Raw genomic sequence first — 18,710 nt, forward strand, 5'->3', positions numbered from 1 at the left:
ATCCTATACAAGGGGAAAGTTTGTGATATAAAGGCTAGAGAAAAGTCTTTGTAGCTTATTCATAAATTCCCTTCTTATCCTGCATCTCTGCTTGGGACTGCTCACGTGAGTAAAGCCATGCGTGTGTCTGTGCTTGCAGGTTTAGGACTGTGAATGTGCGAGAACCATAAAATTCAGAAAAGGCAATACAGAAAACTTGTGATGTCAAATACTCTTAATTCACATTTCATGTGAGGGAATGGGGAGTAAATTAGTAAATTGTGTGCAAGAGAAAATACTGGCATTCAGACACATAAGCTGTAGTAAGGGAATGTGGTTGTGTGTCAGCTGGTCCATGTTCATGGTTTGTGTGTGTGCTCTTAGCTTGTGGCAGATGTGAATTAGCTGGCTTAGCCCTTGAGAGCCAAGTGAGGCTTCTTCACTGTAGACTAATCTGACTCAGATTACTTAGTGTTTGCTACAGGCAAAGAGAGTGTAGTTGGATAGTTAGTGCAGAGCAGCTGATGATGTGCAGTGATTTATTATTAGATGGTAGCTCGTTCATGTGTTTGAGTCCTTATTTAACAGAGTAATGTCAAGTAAGCTGTCCTCAGGAGTTTCACGTTCATGGTCATTAAAACCGAAAGCAAGAAAGTGGTGTCCTTACACTATTAGAAGACAAGGCAGAGTCAACCTTTTCCTTTCCCTGTGGATAAGTGTCATTAACCAGAGTCCTTGGAGGGGCTCTATTGCTCTTTTATGACCTTAAAAAATGGAACGTACTCCCCAAGACAAAACCAAAAACTTCTGGATACAAAAACTTATCTGAACTTGCCAGTTAGCATTGGAGTGTCTACAGCTCCTGAGGAGCAATAGAGTCCTGCTGCTCTTAGCACAGTGAGCACCTGATCTGAAGGCTCTTGTCATCTCTACTGCATTCTTCTGTCCTTCCAGGCCACTTGACTGACAGTGAGTGCAATCAGAGGCATGTTTCCAAAAAGAGCTCGCTAGCAGACCGCAAGAGGAGTTCTAGCCGGTCTCGGCGAAAAGGAGATGAGGCTCAGTCATCAGGATACCATAGTGAAGGCAAGAGATGTTACTTTATTTCAAATATCAGTATCTCTTTCTGAATGTTTTTAAGATCCTCAGTGTGTGCATGCATTTTGGTTGTTTCCCTCCTTGTTTCTTCTGTCTTTGTCTGTATTTAGTCCTGTATTTGCTTTTTGGTTGTTTGGTTCTATTTTGTTTTATTTGTTTGATTGGGGATTGTTGTTTTTCTATTATTTTGTTGTTTTGGATTGCACTTTTCAAAGTCTGCATGAAGATGCTGCAAGTAGGTCTACTCATTTAACTGAAGTTATTTTTGTGGCTTTTGCTGTCTCTATAAACTGCAGGAGAAACCTTGAAGGAGAAACAAGCCCCCAGAACTGCCCCCAAACCATCCAGCAGCACCAGCAGGCTGAGGGAATTTAAAGAGACAGTGAGCAATATGATCCACAGCAGACCACAGCAGATTTCTCAAACCGTCCAGAATTCCCCTCGTGGAGGGAGTAGTGCGGATCAGGCAGAAACACGACCCTTGAAAAGCCTGCCTGCACATTCTCGAGACTGGGAAGTGGAGAGTACCAGTAGTGAGTCTAAATCCAGTTTGTCTAGCAGGTACCGGCCAACCTGGAGACCCAAAAGAGAGTCTCTGAATATAGACAGCATCTTCAGTAAAGACAAGAGGAAACATTGTGGCTACACTCAGCTTAGCCCCTTCTCCGAAGAAGCAGGTAAGAGTTTGAGAAGAAAGATTTATTTCAGAGTCCGTGGAAGGTGAAATTCTGAACATGGAATTTAGGTCAGTGGTGAGTTGTGTCAGTGAAGGCTGGTTTCTGTGTGGGTATTCATATTGCATGTATGACACTTCTGTTTGACTTCTGTTTTACATTTCTTGTTTAAGGAAATAATAAGGGAAGCATAGTCACCTACCCTGCTTAAACAGACACAGGGCTATACTGCTAAGTATCTGGAAGTTCATCCAGAGTGTCCTTTTGTCTTGGTCTATTTTTTTCCTCTTGTTCATCATGGTATTTTTACATGATGGCTCAGAGTGTGGTGCAGAAAGTACCTTGTGTATCAGTGTAGTGTTCTTGTTGTGAGGATAAGAGTTGGCAGCCAGTGATGATTTATCTGTGACTGTTCTACACCACAGAAACTATCAACTTGTACATAGAGACTTTGTCCTCAGCTTTGGTTTTGGAGGTTGAAAAGAATTGGGAAGCATAAAGGAATATGTATAGGGAAGGTGAAGGGGAAGAGAACACAGCTCCATGGAAGGAAGGAAAGCAGACAAGAATCAAGTGGAAAGACTGAAATATGTAAGAAAGAATTTAAAAAAAAGCAAACCAAGAAGAAATTTCCTGTCCTCTCTGGACTGATGTTATATAAACCTCAACAAATCATAAATAGTAAAATAAACAATGTAAAAAATAGAGCATCTGAAGTAGATATGACAGAGTACTGGAAATACAGTTGGGTATACTGTAAAATTATCTTTTACAAATACAAAATATTATGGGAAGGAAAGGATTTTCTTTCCAGACTTGATTGTTACCTTGGAGGCAATATGGTAAGTTATACAAAAGGGGGAAGATTCAAAACTAAATTTAACAGATTATTCTTAATATTGCTAGGAATGCTGCAAAAGTATTGGGGTTTTTTTCTGCTTAATACTGTGAATTTTACACTAAATTAAGGATGGTGCTTCTGGTTTAACCATAGTTGAGAAGCTAATGTGTATGGATGTTTTGCTGGTATTGAAGCTTGCAGTACCAAGCTATAGGGTTTTGTCTTGCCAGGTAAAGAACTTACTGAGAATGAGGTGAAGGAACACGCTGTTCACGAAACAAGGTCAACCCAGTCCAATGTGAGATACAAGCGTGGTGTGCTGGGCCGGGGCACCCAGCACCATATGGTGGATCAACATCCTCAGCTCATACAGAGGATGGAGTCCGGCTACGAAAGCAGTGAGCGCAACAGCAACAGCCCCGTTAGCCTGGACATGCCCTTGTCTGAGAGCTCAAGCACCCACAGGTAGATTTCAACAAACCTTATGTTTTGAATGATTGAAGTCTCGATTTCTACATAGAACATTTTTCAAAACGCTACTCCTAGCTTGTAAAACACCTTTATTGGGGCAGGGGAGAAATAGTAGGGAAATGGGAACCTTTTCTTGTCAGTATATTGGTAGCTTACTGCTAGTGAGAAGGAAAAGAGAAAATTGAGTGAGAAATGTTGTCTAAAATGATGCATCTGAAATAGTTGTACCCTTAGTCTAAGGTTTAAAAACTCCATTAAAATATAAAACTTTGTGCTTGTCCTTTGAGTAGCTCATAGTCCTTTTTGTTCCAGTTAAACCATTGCTTCATAGAAGCTTTGTAAAAAATGAGAATTCAAGTCTCGTGAAGAAATCTTTGTTTTTAGACATACTTTCAATATCTGTATGTAAAGTCTTTGACATTTTTAGACACACTTGCAATATTTGTATGTAAAAATAAATAGGCAGCACACTGTGTGTCTCTCCTCGACTTAGGAAGCTTCAAGCAACCACACACTGACACTGTTTATGGCCAGAATAGTAGATTTGCAGCTATAAGAATCTGTTGAGAACAGTTCTCAGACCACAGCTTTAATATACATTGCATACTCTTATGGAGGAGAATAGAATTATTGTCCTCCTACTTGTTAACATCCTCTTTCTCTACTTCTCCCTAGATTTTCTTATAGTAGATTTCTTTTAAAATTAAATTAAAGTGCAAGTAAATGTTTATGTGTGGATACAAAAAAGGTAGATAAAATTTCTCCTGGAGAAATTAATAACATGGTGACCTGTAATGACTCTCTTTTTGGAGGGACGTTCATATGAAGCGAGCAGGTGCATTTGTTCCTGCCTGGCGTAACATCCCAAAGTCTCACAGTAGCAGCATCTTGGAAGTGGAGTCTGCTTCATCCATTGGGAGCTGGACAAATAGCCCACACACCATTGGGAATGGTAAGATGCACTTCAGTAGGAGTGGTTATGCAAGGTAAATTGTATTGGAGTTGTTTTTTTTACTTCCTAGGTGTTTATCTTCACAGTGAAGTTATAAGGAAAGGAAAAAGAAACATTGAGGAGCATAACACAGTTTCACAAGATAAAATTTATAAGATTTACCAAAGGGGATTGCAAAAAACTTCGTTAGAATATTCCTTTGATCATGTTGCTCTGGCATCTCTTTTGAATATTGACTTAACTGATAAAATAAAGCTCTTTTTCCTCTTCTTTCTTATAACTCAGTATTCTGCCTCCCAGGGCATAACTCATGATAACTTAGTAGAGTCCTGAAAAGAAGCTCATAATTCTGTACAGATTTCAAAACTCTCAGAAATGTGACTGTTTATTTACAAGATAAAGACTGAGCTTTTCTGCAGATATGCATTCTGCTTATGTATCCTGAGCAAATATTTTATTCTGGAGAACATCTGGGGAAGGGAAAAGGAGGAGAGGAGACACTTTTTGAATACCTGTAACAGTTGAACTGAGAATGATGACTGATTGATTTCTGCTGTGTAGGATATTGATATGCTTTATTTTCTTCCCATTTTCATCTGCTTTATGCAGTTAGGTGAAAAACATCTCGCTTCGAATCCATTTTACTTTCAAAAGCTAGTGATCTGGCTAGATTGACATAGCATTATTTACAAATTATAAGCACAGTAAGAAGCCTCAAGATTTCATTATCAGTTTACAGTTATCTCTTCCAATTTTTCTCTCTGTTCCATATGCTGTTTTCTTGGACCAGGGAATCCAGAGGTGGGCTGTGCTTCAGGGGAGCTTGAAGCAATACTGTATTGGGTGAAGTTTTAAAAGTAAAATTTAACATAGCAAAATTTACAATCTGCAGTTCTGTGGTCTTTGTCAGACTGTTATATTCTAATGTTAATTTTATTCTCCACTGATACTGTCTTTTAAGGGATACTCTTAAGAGATTTAACTATCAAAAAGTTTTGGTGTGTTTTTTTTTTTATTTTGAAGGTGGAGAGATGTTTATTCCTTTAAAGAGTGAACTGGATGAATTGCAAGAGGAGGTGGCAAGGAGAGCACATGAGCAAGAACTACGCAGAAAAAAAGAAAAGGAAATGGAGGCAGCAATGGGCTTTAATCCCCGTCCCAGCAGGTTCATGGATCTAGATGAACTGCAGAATCAGGGTAACTTTTTGACTGCAGTCTATTTTGCAAGATGGTAGTGCTGAAGTTTTTTGAACCTTTGAACTTGTAAGTGTGGGTGTCTCTCTCCATCCCCCATAACAATTTTGTACCTTCAGTTAGTGAAATACCATCCATTTCAAACCTGTGAGATGTGAAAAAACTGTTTGGTATTTTGACCAAATTTCCTCTTTAACGAGAAAACTAATGCAGAGGTATTTTTAATATATTTGCATCTTTCCATTTTTACAGTGACACATGCTGTTAATAGTATTGATATCTAGATTTAGGTATAAGGCTTTAACCAGCATCTTGGAATGAGCAGGGCTTTTTGTACTTTTCAGGCATCTCAGCTCCACCTACAGCATAGCTTGTTTATATAAACCACTGTTTTGTTTCTGATTGATTTTAGTAGCTTTACAGCCCTAGGCAATTCTGCTTGTTCCTGCCCTTGTGCTTTCCAGTCTTTCTCACTGCCCAGCTGTGCAGCCACAGCACAGATGTGGGAACAAGTAATCTGGCAGGTTTAAGCTGGATCTAATTGAAAATCCGAGCTGGGTTTAGGTTATGTATCTCTTCTAAGAATTAAAAAAAAAAAGCCAAATACTAAGTTTGATTGTCTTTTCATGACTCCTCATCTTTCTGGCAGGAGATGGCAGCAGAAGAGCAGCAGAGGGAACATGGCAGGATTCACATATAGTACCTTTGTTTTAGCCCTAAATCTCCATCAGCCAGTAAGACAAGTCAGAGAGAAGTGGGATAAAGTGCACTGACCCAGAGAAGAGTGAACCCTGAAGCCTGCTGGAGCACTTAAATGGGGGTCATTGGTGGGTCAGCAGAGCCAAGAAAGGTGTAGTGAACACCTGGGCTCTGGTCCAACAACTCCATGATCAGGGCAATCCCACTGTGGCCCCCTGTGTTGCCAGGCCTCCTGGCATCTCCATGCTGCTTGCAGCAACCTGATGTAGATAATAGTTGAGGTGCTGGTTTGCTGCTGCAGTGACAGAGAGGAAGGAGAGGGGCAGCCCACAGCATTGCCAGCTCTGGACACAATTCCAGCTGTGCTCTGCAGCCTACAGCCATGCCAACTGCTCAGCAGCCAAAATGGCACTGTGCCAATGGCAGTTGAAAAATATGATCTCTATGAGAATGTCTGACTGTAGGAATGTTTTTATAATTTTTGCTGACCATCAGTTTTTCTTTACAGTTCTACTATGACCTACTGGTAACCAGGTGAAAAATTTTGATGTACCAGGGTAGATGGTATAGTGTAGTATTTACTTTTGTAATATGCTAACGATGTAAAAATTGAAAAGTAAACCTCTATTGTTGAGCATGAGGATGTTGTCTTCTCTGCTTCTCCTGCCTGAAAGAAAATAGCATGTTCTCCAATACATTATCCCTCTTTGATCTCTTGTATTAGTTGGTAGAAGCAAAATTGGTTAGCTTTTCTTTTGTTAAAAAGAAAGTAAACCAGACTGGTGCCTAATGAAAAAAGAACTCAGTAGAATGTTTGAATTGAGAGGCACTGACTTGAGATCTGGGAAAGTCTTTGTTGATTCCTTTTAAGTCTTTCCCCACCCCAGTCAGAGATGCAATGCTTAACATTAACAGACTTAACTGCCTTGAAGGCTTGCTTGTATGCAGAACACTTGTGACTCATTTTCCCCTCAAGTAAACTGCTAAGAAAGCTAACTTTAGTATTCTGGCCTTGATTACAAGCCTCAGTTGCCTTGATTTTGGAACTGAATGTGCTGCTTGATTAACTCACTGCTCTCTAACAACTCTCACTTCCCTCTCTGGTACCAGCTTTTCATGCGAGTTCTTTGGGGTTATGGTATAAGAGTTTGTATTTACATCTGTGCACAAGGGTGTTGGGGAGCAGGTCAGACCACAGCATGTGTTATGCAAGTTGAGAGAACGTAATTTATTGTTGGCTGAGAAAGATACCCATGGTCTCTACCACGATGACAGAGTGGTATTCTGTTAAATACTGCTAAAAAAAGCCCACCCCTAAACAAAGCAAAAAGTCAAGTTTTATTTTCAGTTTTCCCCTGCCTCATTCAAATGTGTATATTTTTGTGCATAACTCCCATAATGCCTAATAGGTGACACCAGACAGTTTGGGCATTTCTTCCTTTTGGAACAGAACGTTCCAATGCCAGGACCCGGTTTCTTTTTTGTGTCCAAGGATGACTTATCCGTCTCTTCTCCAACACTTTTTCTAAATTGTTGCAAAAAGAATTCTTGACAGTTTTCCCTTCCTTCTCAGCTTCTTACACCTGTGTTCTTCAAGCTGCAAGACTGTTGAGTTTTCGTGTTTTGTATGTCTCTTTCAGCATTTGAGTGTATGCACTGAACACATTTGTAGCAGTATTTCATGCAGGCATTTACACTCATACTCAAGTCTGAGTTTTCTTCCCCTATGGAAGTAGTTGGATATCTGAAGAAGACACAGATTATTTCTGTCAGAAACTTAATGTACAAGGAAAAAGCCCTGATCTACTGTATTTTTTTTTACCGATATGTTTTGATTTAGATTTAATTCTAAATTTAGATTAATTCCTACTTGACAGAAGTCATTTGACCTGACTCTGTGATGTGTCTATTCCTTTTTTTGTACTGACTTAGAGTGTAAAAATAGTAGAATAAACCAGTACAACTCTCTCAACCAAAGAAAATTTGAGTGGAAAAAACAGTTTCATGTTGCTTTACTGTGTGGATGTCAAGCATATCAGGGTGCTCAAGATCTACTTCTGCTTAGGGAAGGTTAGGTGGTGCAGTCTGGGATACGTGCAGCCTCTGCAAGACTCCATATGTGGAAGAATTTGGCGATCACAAATGGGATGAGGGTAAGTGAGGATTCTGCAATGAATGAAACCAAAATGAAGGGTGCTGCCCATTGCAGGGAGGAGTGATGGCTTTGAGAAGTCGATGCAGGAGGCAGACTCAATCTTTGAAGAGTCGCTGAATCAGGAGCAGAAGGGGGATTGTGCTGCAGCTTTGGCTCTCTGTAACGAAGCTATATGTAAGTAACTTTAACCGCCTGAGCTATTGCGCTTTTAACAGTGTACTAATATCATAGAATAGAGTCTGAAACATTGAATCCATTAAGTGGTCAGGTAGTAATATGGGGATCCAGATGGTCTTTAGGATCATGGAGGTAGACAGAATTTTTCATTTTTATGAGCATTCACAATGGGGGTTTTAGTCCTATTCCTATTCATCTCTGTTTTTTCATGTTTGCATTCATTTTGTTGTTCTCTCCCGTGCTAAGGTAGTAACAGCACTGGGCTGCTGCTACACCCTTTTTGATGCTAAATGGTATGTTTCAGCAAGCACCTTGTAGGTAACTCCCCTACCACTTGGTCCTCACAATTTTTCCCCGTTGTCAGGCCAAATTGCAAAGGCCATTAAGTTCCCCTTTATGTCATGGAGTGTGTAGTATAGGAAGAAAATAATAGCCCACTCTTGAGTCCTCTGGATTAGGAGAAATAAACTATGCCATACTTGAACTTTCATGAAGAAAAAAGCATTAGGACATTGAAGTGCTTAAATGCATTGTGACCTTTGAGAATGTGTGCTATGTGATTTCATTTTATTTTTGGTGTTTTTCCATTATGACTGGCTGGCTGTCTCACCTCATGCTCCCCTCTGTCTGTATAGAATGGCTGCAGACAGGGTGGGTAGCTCCTGTGCATTTGCATTTAGAAATTGGCTTTTATTGACTGCAAAATTAAGGGTGCAGCATAGGGCTGTCGCAATAGTTCTGTTAGCTTCCATTCCAGCAAGGTATATGCTGAATCTCAAATCCCAGCTGGGTATTCCTGCACATAGAGGGAGTCCCAGGTATGGAGGATACAGGAGAAGAGTAGATGATGGAATAAAGCATCAACGTGGTAGGGTTGGAAAGAGCCTGTGAGAAGGGGATGAGAAGTTGGGTAAAACAAGGATTTTTTTTTTTATTTTATTTTGGTTTAGTTTCAATTAATATATTTGTACACCTGGCTAAGCTGAATGTGCATTAATGGAAACAATAGCATCCTTGTGAATTCTTTTGTGGCAGTATTTGCATGGTCCATGTTTTATGTTCCTGCTCCATCTTTTTTCTTTTTTTTCTTTTTCAATTTTATTCCTTTTTTCTGTTTGTTTTCTGCTATGTTTTCTTTTGCATTTTAGCTAAACTAAGACTTGCCATGCATGATGCCAGCGCTAGCACTCACAGCAGAGCCCTAGTCGATAAGAAGCTGCAAATCAGTATCCGAAAAGCCCGGAGCCTCCAGGATCGCATGCAGCACCAACAACCATCGCAGCCGCTGCCGCCGCCAACCTGCCACCCACCGCAGGGCGGCACCGTGGCCCAGTCTACAAGGTAGTCCAAGCACATCACCTAGACCCAGATCTGAGCTGCATCCATGAGCAGTGCAGTCTGGAAGGAAATAGCAAACTATGTATTCTCCTCTGGATAGTCCAAGTCCTACTGTGTTACACCCTGTTCTTTTCTTCTCTAGGTTAAATCCTATTATAAGGGAGGCAACTACCCCATCTTTCCCCTCACCACCCTCCTTCCCCCAGTCTTTATAAAATGGTTCGATGTGCATGTGTTCAGAATGTGATCTGTGACAGAGAATTGTAGCAGTCAGTGCCTGGCAGCATTGATGTCCTATGCACCAAGGGAAATAATACAGTATACCATAACCTGGCCAGAAAAGCTGGGCTGTGTTAGGATGAAATGTGACTGCTTATAATCAGGAGCAGTTTCAGGACTCAGTAAAAGAATGTACTACAGTAAAAATCACGCTATAGTTGCTTTTATGTTGGGAACCAGTGTGTTTAGTGCTCTGTAGTTTGAAAACTGTCTAGTACAGTGATCTTTTCTTTCTAGTCCACTTCTGTAGTGGTGCACTGGTACAGCTCTTGGATCCAGATCCTGATCCTGTCACCTTGACTACTCTATCATTCTTCATTTTCTTTCTGTGCTTCCTAGCATCCTGTAGCCTGGCTTACCAGCCCTCCTCAGTGTCTCTTCATGAGTCTTTCTTCCATACTGACTATAACTATAGCATAATTAACTCTCTGCTGTAGCTGATCCTTTTTCCTACCCTCTTTAGCATGCAGCTTAATCCTTCTTTCTTCCCATGCCATTCGCTCTGAGCACTAGACCATCCCTATCCAATTTCTAGGTTGTTTCTTGAAGTGTTACTTTTCTTCCCTCCCCCTTTTCTTACACGTTGTATTATCAGGAGTTTAGATGAAATCTCAGATGAGAACCCTTTTTCTGTTCCTTTTTGTAAAATGCCACATACTGCTATATACAAAACCAGTTGCTTTGCATACCTGCCAGCCTATAGTTCATAATGTTCTTTTCTTTTCCTGCAGTACCTGAATTACATGTAATGAAGGCTGATCTTTTTGTCAATCAGGGGTCCATTATATCCTCTTTTACAGGAGAAATGCAGAGCTGAAATCATGCATTTTGGCAAATTCAAAGAAAATGAAAGAAAGGAACTTTCTAAACTAATTTTGCTAATGCTAAACTTGCTCACTGCTGCTCTGTGAAAAGAGCATTACTTTTGCCGAAAGCTGTATCCAATTAAATGTTAATATTGCAGCCAATAAAAAAAAAACCTATTCATAGCCAGAGTTCTGTACTGATATAAATAACATTATAGATAGTGCCAAGTTTGCAATTACTCACAGACAAGGTTGTTCTGCTACACGTATCAACTTGGTCTTCACAGTAACTTGCATTCTGTGCCTCTCAAGGAAGAAACAAGGCAATGATCTTACAGTTGCCTTCAGTTTTCTGTTGGAGCTGTTTGTAGCCTGTCACTTTCTCACAGGCACATGGACTTGGTACGTTTTTTTCTCTCTCTGTATATTAAAATGCTAAGTAAATGCAGAAAAGTACCAAGGACATCTATGAACCAAGGATATATTTGTCTTGCATTGGTAAATAAAAGAATTAAAATTATTTTCTAGAAGTATGCTTAGAATACAAATTATTGCAAAACAATTGTTATATATTTAGCTTCAATTTTATTTAATGTTTTGGATAAATATCTCAAAAATGAGAATACAAAGATGACATGAGAGAAATTTCAACCTGTTCCTTTCATTTGTCAAGTCATTCTTCATGGAGAGAGGGAGACCTTACAGAAATATTGTCAGTTTGTGTTCAGATCAGGAACATCTCCAAAGTATTTTAAAAAATATCTAAGATGTTATTGTTGAAAACAGTTTTTTTATTTTATATAAATGCTATTTTTACAGTTCTTACAGTTATCCCTACCCACATGCTCAGTCTCCTGGTGGAAGTGCCTAGGGTGCTGTACAAGAATACTTTATATAGAGCCTAACTGTAGCAAAAGACTCCTAAAAATATGAAATGGATTCATATTTTCATAGATAGTTATATAGTTAGATCAATTAGAGTAGGAAATCAAAGTTAGAGGCGAAGGACTAACATGTATGTATCTACCAAGTTACTGCAAAGTCTTCATCAGAATACAGTGAGCAAAGGGAAGTGTGTTGAGGTATATGTCACCTATTGCACGTTCTGTACCCTTGGAATAAACGTAAGCAATGACTGCTGCTAATCATTTACTCTTCTGTGTGTTTTAGTGAACAGACTGGCCCGCTCCAAGTACTGCTGAGCCAGGAGGTACCACTGGAACCCAACAAAGAAGTGGAATTTGGGTCCAGTTCTTTCTTCCACCCACCTGCTTCCTGCCATGAATTGCACTCATCATTATATCCAGAGTCTTCCTCCTTGCCCCCTTCTGAAAGCAATCCATCCAACAGGATCTCTCCAAACTTCCAGTCTGCTTCTGCTGATTTTCATGACCAAGTTCCCTCTTTTCCCTATAGGCAAGGGTTGGCAGAGAGGTCTGCAAGAACTGAGAATGATGCCCACAGTAGTGGGGAATTTGCTGACACCACAGCCGCAGGGCCAAAAGACTATAGGGAATGCTGCAGTAGCAGCAAGTTAGAAGAGGTTCATAACATAACGCCTATTCTCTCACCTCAGTACAAGTCCAAGGCTAACACAATAACCTCTGGGTCTTTGCCTACACTGTTTCCTTGTCCACATCCTCCGCAAGCAGCATCTCCTGAAAAGGACAGCCAGCACAGTCCTTGTTCCAAACTTGCCAGCTCTCCAGTGCGACCCAGCATTGATCATTTAGGGGCCTATCATGCGATGACCCCTGCAACTTCATCCCCTACACAGCAGTGCTCCTCGGATCCTTTGCAGAAAACAAATAAGTACTCCAGAGCAAACAGTCATGAGATTTTATTACCCTCACAGGGTGAATATGGCACAGCAGAAGGTTGCAAATCTGAGGCTTTTAGTACAAAGGGACATGTTCGCTCCTTGGCAGAGCAGTTTCAGAAAATGCATGCAGTCTCCCAGAGAAAAGGTACTCGTGAAAAAGGCTGGATTGCTGCAGTGTGTCAGGATGAGAAGTCTCCAAAGTTAACACAAAAATCTTTCATCTACCCTTCATCCTCTGATTACAGACAGCTAATCCATCAAAACCAAGAAAACAAAAACCAGTCTTCTGAAAAATTATACTCAACTGTGGATATTAGGGACGGGGTAGTTTCTTTGCAGGGTTTTAGTGCCCAGCATGTTGCTTCTAAGAGTATTTGTTCTCACAGTGAAGAGCTGTGTAGAAGAGGTGGACAGAATATAGGAGACCCTGCACCCTACGTGGAAAGGCACTGTCATGATGGAGGAATGAAAGAGGTGGATGATGGATCTACTGGTAGCATGGTTGCCTCTATGCCTGTGGACCGTTGGGTGAATAATGTTACTAGGTATTACAGTTCTCAGAAGGCTAATAAGAATACTGAATGGCTTCCTGTACCTGAGAGGAGTCCACTCCTTTCTGATCAGAGAGCAGTTGGAGATGACTTGAGCAGGATCCCAGTACATCTGCACCCACAATGGAATCAAGACACAGAACAGGAGCTTTCAGAACTGGAATCCCTCTATCAGACTAGTCTGCAGGCATCTCAGGCCACTAGGCCTTTCTTGGGAAGACAGGACAGTGCTAGGTATCCATTTGACCAATCAGGTAAGAACGATGCAGTTGTTTTTCTTGGTTGACCTGCCTATGTACTCCAATATAGGTGCAGATATATTTTTCCAGTTGATTTAGTTAAATGGGCATTAATTTATGCACAGATGCAGAAAAATTCAGGTTGTAGACTCTGAAAACCTTCCAGCTGAGTAGAGAAAGCAGTGTGATGGTACTGCCTGGGGAGGCTACAGAGTAGCTGTTGGTCTTGGCAAATGGAGAGCAACATCTGTTAAGAGCAACATAGAAATAATTGATGTTGTTTTCAAGTAGGGAGCTAGCTGCTTATGTCAGGCTGCTAAATTTTGCTGTTTGAAAGTTTTGCATCACCTCTGGAATTTATTAAACTGTTTCTATGCCTGAAACATTCTCCACATCTGTGAATTTTAACTGATTGTACTGTATTCGAGAATTTAGTCTGTACCTGGTTCAGGGGAATAACTTTTAAAAGTGTTTCTAGATCTATGAGAGCTGAACCTGTGTTTTGCTAAGGACTACCTGCTTTTAAGTTCTGGAAAATTACTTGTGAAAGCAGCGCTACAGATACATGACCTGCACTAAGATCCATGAAACCCTGTGGATTAGTTGGTGCCGAAAGAAAATGAACAGATTCTGTTGGTGAGGTCATCCAGCTGTTGCTAGAGACATTCAATTAGAGTCTGAGGACAGCAGTCTGGTTCCACTTAAGCTGATCTAATCTCCTGCCTGAGATAGAGCAACCTTGTTTCTCTGCTTAGCACAAGTGAAGCAAATTTCCTTATAATCTGTGTCGTAGCATTAAAGCTATGAATTTTCTGGTTAAATACAATGCAGCCTGAAATTGGATGGGTGGGTGCCAAAGTGATACAGATACAGCTATAGAAATATTATATATATTGCAATACATACACAAGACAGGTTTTGCCCTGCCCTGCACCCATGGAAGTGGAGCCTCCCTCATTCCTGACAATGTCAGACCTGGCTGTGACCAGAGTGAGTACTGCAGTAAACTCTTGAACAGGTTTTTGTTCAACACCTTGAGTTTTCTCTGGAACTCTCTTGTCTTGCAGTCCACTCACAGGCCATTTGAGACATTGAAATGTGACTATTTCCCATTTGTTGTCCTTTTGGTTTTCTTTCAGAGTTAGGCAGGATCTGACCTCACAGCTTTGCAGGTGCTCTCTTGTATGGGCTTGAATCAGAAGGTCTTTTATGTTCCTACTGGTTGACTGATTATGGAAGTTCTTTCTGGAAATCTACCATGATAAAGCCCAGTTGCTTTAGTGTTAGCTGGAACTTCAGAGTTCTGTTATCAGATGCGCCATTTCTTATGCCAGCTCTTCTTGTCTGTTTTCCCACTACATGTATGAGGGTTGTGAGATATGGATAGTCTTCAAAAGTGAAGTGTATGTTTGAGGCCTTTACTTCTGGTTTGCTGTGACTTTCAGTTTCTTCCTAAGTTCTGCAAATTCTATATAAAACTGAAAAGTTTGAACCAATGCATCTACTGTGATGAACTGGGTGAAAGTCACCTGAGTTAGGTCTATGACAGCTCTTTCTTGCTTTTAACTTGGATTACTTAATCATTTGCAAATGCTGTTGAAATTTTCTGACCCATGTCAACTGCTTTTGTCAGACCTTTACATTCAGAATCATGGTGAAAATGCCTGTATTTCTTTAGTGGAGCCTTACAGAAGAGTTAAAGCCAAGACCTTGCTCCTCCAAGTGCGGTACCTCAGTGCAGAAAAGGTGTCATTATCAGTACATCACCTTTCTTCCTTTACAATGAGATTCCCTGTGACAGTCTTTATTAGGCCGTTGTTGTGCCTTTCTATTCCATAAGAAATTTTCGGGTTGTAACTGGTTGATGGGGATTGCACTGAAGTGATTGTAGCAATCCTAGTTAAAAATAACACATTTATCTATTTAATGAGCACAACTAATGGCTGAGAAACTGTTGCATTGGGTGGGAACAAGCAGGTTATTCTGTGGGGAACCTAAGGCTGACCCTAAGGCTTACCCAAGTAACTTTAGGTAGCTTCCTTCTGGTAGCTGTTTTTTGTCCCTTTAGGCCCCCTAAACAATCTCACCTCTGTATCAAACAAGTGCTGGTGTGCACTTAAATCATTTAACTCTTAAATAATTCAATTAACTGCTCCCCAGAAGCCTGCAAAAGGGCAAGTGAAGCAGGCATAGTATCCTGATAGACTGTCTCCCGTTGCAATTTTGGGAGTTAGCTTACATATTAATGTTCTAAGGATCTCTGACTTCTTGTTCTGTCTGTGTAGTCTGTCTGTCTTTGCTGGTGTCAGACCTAAGATAGTCAGAAATGTGTCTTAACCTGCAGTCAGGCATTGAATTTAACCATAGTGTTTTCCTTCCCAGTCTCAGTGAACCTGAATGTGAGGAAGCTGCCTGCTACAGCTGGCATGGGGCTCTCGAAAACCCCGACAGCAGAGATCGAGCGCAGTCTGTGTGGATCCACTGTCTCTTCTGTTTCCAAGGTGACATGTTCTTACTTAAGATGTGCTAGAGGGGGAAGGGCTTGGCCTGTTCAAGAAAGAATTTATAGTGGAAGAAGTGAAATACGTTAAGATTCTTTTTCTTTTTTGGGGGGGGAGAAACTATTTAAGTAACTGGCAGTTACATATCAGTGCCTGTATATGAAGACATGAAAGTATTTTCAAGGGGAAATGGCATTTCCTGTAATATTTCCGTACTCAATAGCAGGAGTTTAAATGGTCTTCCTTTTACAGGACAAAGGAAAAGAAAAAGGGAATAAACATTTCCTTTGCTAGCATAAGATTAACGAGCTTCCAGCGCTCATCAAATAATCCTAGATTTATTTTTTTTTGTTATGAGACGACTGTAGTACTTTATCATAAGATATCTCTCAGCTGCAGCCATGATTATCTCTCCAGGGGCAGTGCCTTGTAGCAGCAGTCAGTCCTTTAAGTAGATTCGTTACAGTAGAGACATTTTGTCCTGGCTGTAGATACAATCAGTATATAATTATTAACGAAAGAAAGATTAAGGAGTAATATTTTTATTCACCAGATCCAAACAGACCCATTTGTCTTAAGTTTCTAAGGTACTACCTGAAGGAAGGATTTAAAAAAAAAAAAAAAAAGGTCATGGAATATCATTGAAGTATATTGTTAGATTTCTGTCATCTCTTCCCTAAATTATTATACAAAATTGATATGATGGAGAACCTTTTCTGAAATGTGTGATATTGTCTGCAGGTCACATATACCCGAGAACATAGCAGGGAATCAGAAGAAGAGGAAATATACAGTGCAGAGAATTTCCGTCGCATTGCTCGCAGTCTCAGTGGGACAGTTATCTCAAACAGAGAAGAGACCTTGGTCTCTTCTCACAGTTTTGTAAGTAGAATGATGTGCATCTTTCCAAAGAGCCATCATCTGTGTATAAAGTTGGTGTTTTCTCTGTCTGCATTTAGTAGTTAACTAACAGGACAACAGACAGTGGATAATAAGCCGCTGTGAAAGCATGTATTTTTTGTTGTGTCTTTGGAAGAAGAATAAACTTCTATTTAAGTAACAAAGCCATCTTCTTCAGGTGTCATTGCAGAGTAGTAGCTGCTGCAGCTGGTAGCTAACATTACTTGTCAGTATACAAAAATACCCAGTATAAACTTTTTTTCAGTTGACTTTAAGTATTTTCAAGAAAGCTTCTCATATACCTATAATTTAAAAAACTTAATAATTTAAATAGCCTTGTGAAAGTTTCTGCTCTCTCATGGATATATTCAGCAAGTAGCATTTTTAGAGAGTAAAAGTAAGCTCTAAGGGGGAGACAATTCAAGACTTGGTACATAAAATGCAGACATACAGGAAGTAACTAAAAATAAGGAGATTGATTTTTCCTTTGTCCTCTCTGTTAAGTAGTCTTAGATGCAAGTTAAAACTGTCAGTGAGGAAAACAATAATAGAGTGTTTAGCAACATAGCCAGATATAATGTGACATTTTGGCTTGGACTGAATTTTTTGCAGACCGTACTGAAGATTTATTTATTTTTATTAACTGTATTAATAAGTGTAGAAGAGTCTCAGTTGCCAAATCAGTTATTTAAACTGGTTGGTGCAATTGCACCTTTCTGCTGTGTACCATAAACTAAGAACACGTCAGCTTCTCAGTGTTTGCTCCTCAGTGTGCTTTAGTTAAGGGCTTTAACACATACCTGGAGGTGCTGGCAGAAGCAGTTACAAACCCCTGGTGTCCAAGACCCACCCTGTCTGCTGGAGGTTTTTATTCCCACAACACAGGCAGCCAATGGGATGGCTGTCTGTTACTACTCTTCAAGTTAACACTGGGCTCAAGTCTGTCATGGTTTGTTATTCAGCCATCCCTGCTTTTTGGGGCAGGTACCTCCTAACAGAGTGAAACAGCACAGCACAGGTAAATACTTCAGCTGCAATAGGTAAATCTGTTTACAGTCTGGAATCAGAGCTTTCAGGAAAGCCTGCTAGAAAATAGGAAGGAAGGATCAGCAATATTCTTATTCCATGGCTTGTATAGCTTGCCAGTTCCAATGCTGACTGGCCTGCCATTGTTTTGTGGATTCAGTTTGTGAATCAAACCTCCAGGAATGGTTTGCGTTTGTTTTGGCTTTTTCTCTTTGGTTCCAGTCAAATGATCCTAAGTAGCCCACCACTGCAGTAAGAGCCTTACTGGATTGATGCAGTTTTTACTTGTCTGTCCTTTTCACACACAGATGCATGTTTTTGTTCTGGTGACTCATCCCTTTCTTCCTTGGATCAACACAGTCTTTGCTTGATTCAACCCAACTCTGTGTTTACTCATCATTTTATGTTCTGTTCTTCTCCTTTCTCATTTTATAAAAGGAAGCACCAAATACGAGGAAAATGCCAGTGGACACCAGCCACCGTTCTTCCAGCTCCACTTCCCTTCCTTTCCCCCATGATCCTCCTGTATTTCCCTTTGATCCCCAGCACAACCCAAACCAGGTGCAACACCCACCCCATGATGTACTGATGCCCAGCATGGTGGGCAAGGCACGTAAACTGTCAGGTAATCACAGGACTTTTCATCCTTCTTCATGATCAGAAATTTTGCTGAAATACAGCTCCTCAGTTCTTGTCTTTCATAATGGAGTTTCACCATCTGCATAATTCCTCCAGAGATCTGGGAGGACAAATCACGTGTCTTCTCTGCCCTTTGGAGTTTTTCTGTGGTTCTGTGCTAAACGTGCGTAACCAAACCCAGTAATCTTTATGGAAACATCATGATGACCTTATAAAAATCGTATTAATATTTTTGTGAAGTATTTTCTCTACTGTAAAAGTAGCAGTAAGACCCACCACCTTGTTGCCATGTGTGAGAGTACTTCCACAAGCTACTCATTCCTGCAAATCACACATGTAGTTGTGCCAGTAGAAATAACTAATTCCTGC

The 18,710-nt window shown here is 40.4% G+C and overlaps 1 protein-coding gene across 11 annotated transcripts in view; it reads left to right on the forward strand.

The window, feature by feature from the left end:
• Positions 1-18,710, forward strand: part of USP54 (ubiquitin specific peptidase 54) — a 96,061-nt gene that overhangs the window by 75,571 nt on the left and 1,780 nt on the right. For 6 of the 11 annotated variants that reach the window (XM_017807133.1, XM_017807135.1, XM_017807137.1 and 3 more), the window contains 11 exons: positions 934-1,065; positions 1,374-1,754; positions 2,823-3,057; positions 3,876-4,015; positions 5,039-5,212; positions 8,118-8,237; positions 9,389-9,581; positions 11,834-13,290; positions 15,658-15,776; positions 16,518-16,658; positions 18,141-18,327. In XM_017807133.1, the coding sequence (XP_017662622.1) occupies positions 934-1,065; positions 1,374-1,754; positions 2,823-3,057; positions 3,876-4,015; positions 5,039-5,212; positions 8,118-8,237; positions 9,389-9,581; positions 11,834-13,290; positions 15,658-15,776; positions 16,518-16,658; positions 18,141-18,327 (3,279 nt within the window). Of the gene's footprint in view, positions 1-933; positions 1,066-1,373; positions 1,755-2,822; positions 3,058-3,875; positions 4,016-5,038; positions 5,213-8,117; positions 8,238-9,388; positions 9,582-11,833; positions 13,291-15,657; positions 15,777-16,517; positions 16,659-18,140; positions 18,328-18,710 lie in introns of those variants that run through there. The other 5 variants (XR_001873519.1, XM_017807139.1, XM_017807141.1 and 2 more) reach the window with 5 other exon arrangements.

The sequence above is a fragment of the Lepidothrix coronata genome, unplaced genomic scaffold, assembly GCF_001604755.1.
Source record: "Lepidothrix coronata isolate B3197 unplaced genomic scaffold, Lepidothrix_coronata-1.0 Scaffold17, whole genome shotgun sequence".
NCBI classification, from domain to species: domain Eukaryota; kingdom Metazoa; phylum Chordata; class Aves; order Passeriformes; family Pipridae; genus Lepidothrix; species Lepidothrix coronata.